Source organism: Etheostoma cragini, chromosome 8 (assembly GCF_013103735.1).
Source record: "Etheostoma cragini isolate CJK2018 chromosome 8, CSU_Ecrag_1.0, whole genome shotgun sequence".
Taxonomy (NCBI): Eukaryota; Metazoa; Chordata; class Actinopteri; order Perciformes; family Percidae; genus Etheostoma; species Etheostoma cragini.
In genome coordinates this window covers 10,597,693-10,602,528 of record NC_048414.1, presented here as the reverse complement: position 1 = coordinate 10,602,528, position 4,836 = coordinate 10,597,693, and the positions used below count along the sequence as shown (strand labels likewise).

Here is a 4,836-nt window from a genome sequence, read left to right as displayed (position 1 = left end):
ATAAATGACTTCATGGAACAAACGCTCCGCTTATACTTCCACGTCATGTTAAGCCTGCGCAAGTCAGTCAACTTAACATATACCGTTGAGATAGTGGGATGTAAATACACAGAATTGTAATATTTCTACCCGGCCCAATGATCTTTGACTCAATATGATGTCAATATTTTAACCACCAAATGACTTTATGTTAACATACAATGCGTTATGTGAAATTATGGATGTCATCATGGATTACACTAGCACACAGCTGCAATATATTGTGATGAAAGACTCAAACAAAAAAAGATACAATAGATTTTATTTTTAATTTAACTACAATGAATTGAATGATTGGAATTTAATTGATACCTTCCAATTTATTGATTAATATGACCTTCCAATTTATTGATTAATATTACTTAATCCAGACTATCATTGTCTTTCACTGGAGGTTAAGATTTATTCCATTGTGCAAAAACACACTGTACATAAAAGAACAGTAGCATACTGATTATGTAAAAAAAAAAAAAAAAAAAAATCTTGATTATAAAATGAAACCTGGACTCTGCTCTCTGCTCCCTTTTCAGCCCTTTTACAGTTTGCTATCATGCAGAAATCACACCACAGGGAAAGAAGAGCAGGCAGCAAGTCCACACATGTTCTTTCCACGCTCAATAAGGAAATATCTGTAAGAGAAGAACATTGTTATTATCTTCCTCTGGTTGTAATACATTTAGTAATATTTCCCTGTATGTGATTAAATAGAAGACTTACCCGCCAATCCCCCAGCCGGCTCCCCATGAGTTCTTTACTATCCAGTAAGGAGTGCCACTATCCTGTCCATACCCAACTGCTAACACAGCATGGTTCACCTTGTCTGTGGTCTTGTGGCATTTAGTGCTGAAAGAAGGAAGAGAAGTGAGTTAGATCCAACTTTATTAACATGACTGTTTCGATAAAGAATGAGGAACTAACCACTTTCAGGTCTTACAGCTTTACTGACAAAAACAGGTCTTTGTATGGGTGCTTTAAACGCATAGTGCAGACAAAATGTTATAATAAATATATATTAGCCACATTTTTTCCAATCCTTATCCATGTGGTAAATTTGGCCTTGCCTCACCTCTCCTGTTTTGGTTACATTTTTAACTCTAAAAAGTGCAGTATATTCCATTAAATTTGATCCTAATTAAACTCAATTCATGTTGTTGAAAGCACAAGTGAGCGAGCAAACACTTGTGTATTATTATATATTTATGCATGTGTCTAAATTGCAGGGTTATCTGATACTGCTAAATGAGGGAAAATGTTACTAAAGAAGAAACAGATTGCGCCTGTGATTGCGCTATTATATCTGTGTCCCGCGTCTTAGTTGGAGGGAGTTGGATTTTAACTTGTAAAATATTCTTTAAGGTTCTAAGGTATATATTTCTATAAGAAAACCAGGAGCATGTGTGGGCTTTTTGTAAAGACAGAGTCACCTGTATGTGGACATTTATTTAGTGATGTGAGCTACACCTCAAAGCTAGAGAAAACCAGAATGGAAAAAACACTAGATTAACCAGTTCCCCATCTATGGAAGCAAATTCTGTATACTTTGTATTAACTATTTAGCATAGTATATATTACTATATATTGGGCTGTGTCTTTGCAGACTGTATCAGATGGTATACTCTCCCCACTCATGTTTATTGATCACCAGTTTACAGTATAAGTGTAAGCATGAAAACTGACAGACAAATCAATTTCCAAGAGAATACATGACAAAATTCCCGTGATGTCTGCTAACCTGGTGTACACGCCCTGGGAGTAATGCATGAAGTCAGCGGTCACTTCAAAGGCCAAGCTGACAGGATTGCGTGTAGCGACAGCGTCCACCATCCCCATCTCATCATACTGAAACAGAAAAACGTTATCAACCACAGGCCGTTCAATAAAGACATCTATCTGGAGGAGAGATATTGATGTTCACTCACCGCGGTAATGTTCATCACCTCCTTGACAAACGCAGATGCTAGTTCTGGTTTGTACGCACAAGTAGCTTCCTTGATTTTAAGAAAAGAAAGCCATTCAATATGTGACTTCAAAATCAGTTTACTTATTATTTAGTTTTGTTTATACTGTGGGAATGGCAAATTATTCCGTTACATAAGCTGTGTATGGGTAGTCCTCCTCTGTCATCAGTCCCTTGTTGTACATAATGTATTCAAATGCTTGACTGGGAAGGCCGCTAGGAAACACATTGAGATCTTGTTATAAAATTGTGTCCATGGTGATGCAGGAAAATTATCAAAAGATTAAGGAAACGTAAAGTTTGACTCTCACCCGTTACATCCATGGTTGTTGAAGTCCTGAGCGCAGTCAACCAGCTGTTGTTCTGACTAAGTAATTAGTAGTAAGTGAAAATATATCCGTTAATAACCTGCACTCACTATCACGTTGGATCTATATTTTTGTACAAGGGCAACAGTTTGAAAGTGAAGGGAAAGATTGTCACCAGTGGTACAAGCTTGCCGGTGCTGATGGCGGTAACAGACTCCAGACAGCCGGTTGTGGAAAAGGTCCAGCAACTACCACAATACCCCTTTGATGAAGAAAAAAAGGTTACACAATAAGCCATGTGATTTATGGAATAAAACAGATTCAAAGGCCATTTTTTTCTTTACAGAAAACATGTTGAGAAGTCACAGCCGGAAAAGAACAGGTACAGCTAATAACATTAACTGATAATACCAGTCCAGCAATTACTGCAATGCATGCAGTAATTAACGTTCTTATTTAGTCACTTAGTCATAGTGTACTGTTTCTTAAATTACTGTTCAAGAAATAAACATAGGCCTAGTTTACTGGTTTGCAATAACAGGGAATGAGATGTGCTATTAGATCAATCAATCTGCAACTTTAAACTGCCAATTAAACTTATTTTTTCATTTATTTGTTTAAAAATATTTTATTTGTTCACTTTCCAGTGTTGACACGTATGTATTTGGCAATTTGACAAATAGTTGGAGTGATCAGTTATCACCAGAAACTCTTTTACCCTGCATCAATGTACTGTAACCTTCAAGATCAATAACTGGAAATAAAATGTGTGTGTGGATGTGCAGTGAAACTTCACCTGGTTCTTAACATCTGTCACATAGTTCCCTTTTTTTCTCCAGTCAATGGAGTCTGGATGTGGTCCGTTGCTGCTGAAGTAGTTCCCCTTGGTAGCAGAGCAGTTCTGTAAAGCACAGTATGCTAGATAAAAGCCCTTCTGTTATAAAAACATCTATGGATACAACTTCCTCTATGTACGGATATACTGTACCTGTGGCTCAGACCAGAGGAAAGATTTTCGAAATGCACTAAATGTCATGTCTGAAAACTGGTTCAGCCCCACTGCAGGAAAAGATGAAACAAAGCCCAAAATATTTTACTATGGACCATGTGAAAAAAAAGAAAGAAAATGCAATAACATGCTGTTCCTACTTGTGAATGTGTGATTTCCTTCATTGTGTTTGTCAATCCTCCTCTTGTTCTCAGTGAATATCTGGAGTCTCTCATAGTACTCCTCCGTGCTGTACACTCTGTTGTGCTGTACATGGGGGTTACTGCTGTTAATATTGCTACATAGCCTTTATATTTAAGATAAATTATGGGCATCCATGAATAGTGATCAGCTTCTAGTTGCAAACATGTACGTAGCTCGCACTTGAAATCACACTTCAGAGACAGTGATTTTTCATTGTAGGTAACTTCCTCTCATAACCATATACTGTACACATTGGTTACACAGCGTTTGATTGATATAACTGTTACATAACGTACCTGTGCCATCCATGACTTGAAGTGAAACTCGTCTGAAAACATGTCAAAATGCAGCCAATGTAATACAGGGAATTAAACAATGATAACAGATTCAACAACTATGAAAGTGAAAGCTAACACCAATGGTTACACAATTCAACGTAGGCTACTGTAAGTGAAAAGTAAGTGTACTGTAAACAAAACAAAAAAATGTACGATCACAGCAGCTTACCTTGTTCAGACGACAGGTGAAAAGCTGAAGCTGCCGACAGCAAAGCAAACAAAAGCAAACAAGTGTTCATCATGATCGCTTATCAGCTGAAGTCGGTGCAACAGAGAGCGAGTGAAGTGAAGTGAAGTGAGATAGAAAATCACGAGGTAAACTGCTCCTGCCTGTTCAAATCCCCCTACTGACCAAAATAAATGTCAGTGAATGAATAGGCAAACTTTATTTTCTTCCTCTTAGGCTAGCGTCCAGGGCTGCCAACTCTCACGCATTGGCCGTGAGACACACGCATTTGACTGGTTTCACACGCTCACACGCCACACCCCCGATTTCTCACGCTGAAGTGTCAGTCCGGTCGGTCAAATTTCTGAAAGATGAGTTTATTCATAGAACTACCTATTGAGCCACTCGCGATCGACTAGTTGTGCTTTCGGAGACTGTGAGGCGGTTCAAGAGCGCTCCCTGTTTGTGGAAGTTTCGAAATGTCGCAATTAACTGAGAACATGTTTTTTACGATCCATCCCATGTGCATTTCCCTGGCTTCAGGTATGTGCTCTGAGTATCACAGACCGTCCGTCGCTTCGTGACCACTCTCTCTGTGTAAATAGAGGTGAGCAGCGCGGCTAATGTAGCAACTTCAGTTCATGTTAGCGGACTCGCTCTGCTGGGGACAGTGACGCGTTGCATCCGTGCAGACCTCCGTTAATGAGCAGCGTACAGCCTTATCTCAACTTTGTCAGAGACCAGAGACCCAAATGGGTCCCTGTGTCTGTCAGACGGTCTGAATGAGAGCCACCATATCAGCGGAGCAATGACATGCACAGCAGACTATATTACAA

The 4,836-nt window shown here is 39.0% G+C and overlaps 1 protein-coding gene across 1 annotated transcript; it reads right to left on the bottom strand.

Moving 5' to 3' along the window:
* Positions 1 to 508: 508 nt before the first annotated feature.
* Positions 509 to 4,246, bottom strand: ctsh (cathepsin H). The gene is made up of 12 exons (XM_034878269.1): positions 4,004 to 4,246; positions 3,793 to 3,824; positions 3,454 to 3,559; positions 3,293 to 3,363; positions 3,101 to 3,205; positions 2,480 to 2,566; positions 2,308 to 2,363; positions 2,131 to 2,212; positions 1,959 to 2,027; positions 1,772 to 1,878; positions 757 to 882; positions 509 to 668 (listed from the first exon to the last, which is right to left on the bottom strand). Exons 1-12 carry the CDS (start codon positions 4,074 to 4,076, stop codon positions 599 to 601), a joined length of 984 nt encoding a protein of 327 aa, XP_034734160.1. The 5' UTR covers positions 4,077 to 4,246; the 3' UTR covers positions 509 to 598.
* Positions 4,247 to 4,836: the final 590 nt, after the last annotated feature.

Bases quoted from the DNA above. Each gene is read 5' to 3' on its own strand.
- ctsh (XM_034878269.1), bottom strand. From the start codon at position 4,076: ATGATGAACACTTGTTTGCTTTTGTTTGCTTTGCTGTCGGCAGCTTCA. The intron at 3,825-4,003 runs GTAAGCTGCTGT...ACATGTTTTCAG, and splicing joins TCACCTGTCGTCTGAACAAG to ACGAGTTTCACTTCAAGTCA. The intron at 669-756 runs GTAAGTCTTCTA...CTTCTCTTACAG, and splicing joins GCCGGCTGGGGGATTGGCGG to ATATTTCCTTATTGAGCGTG.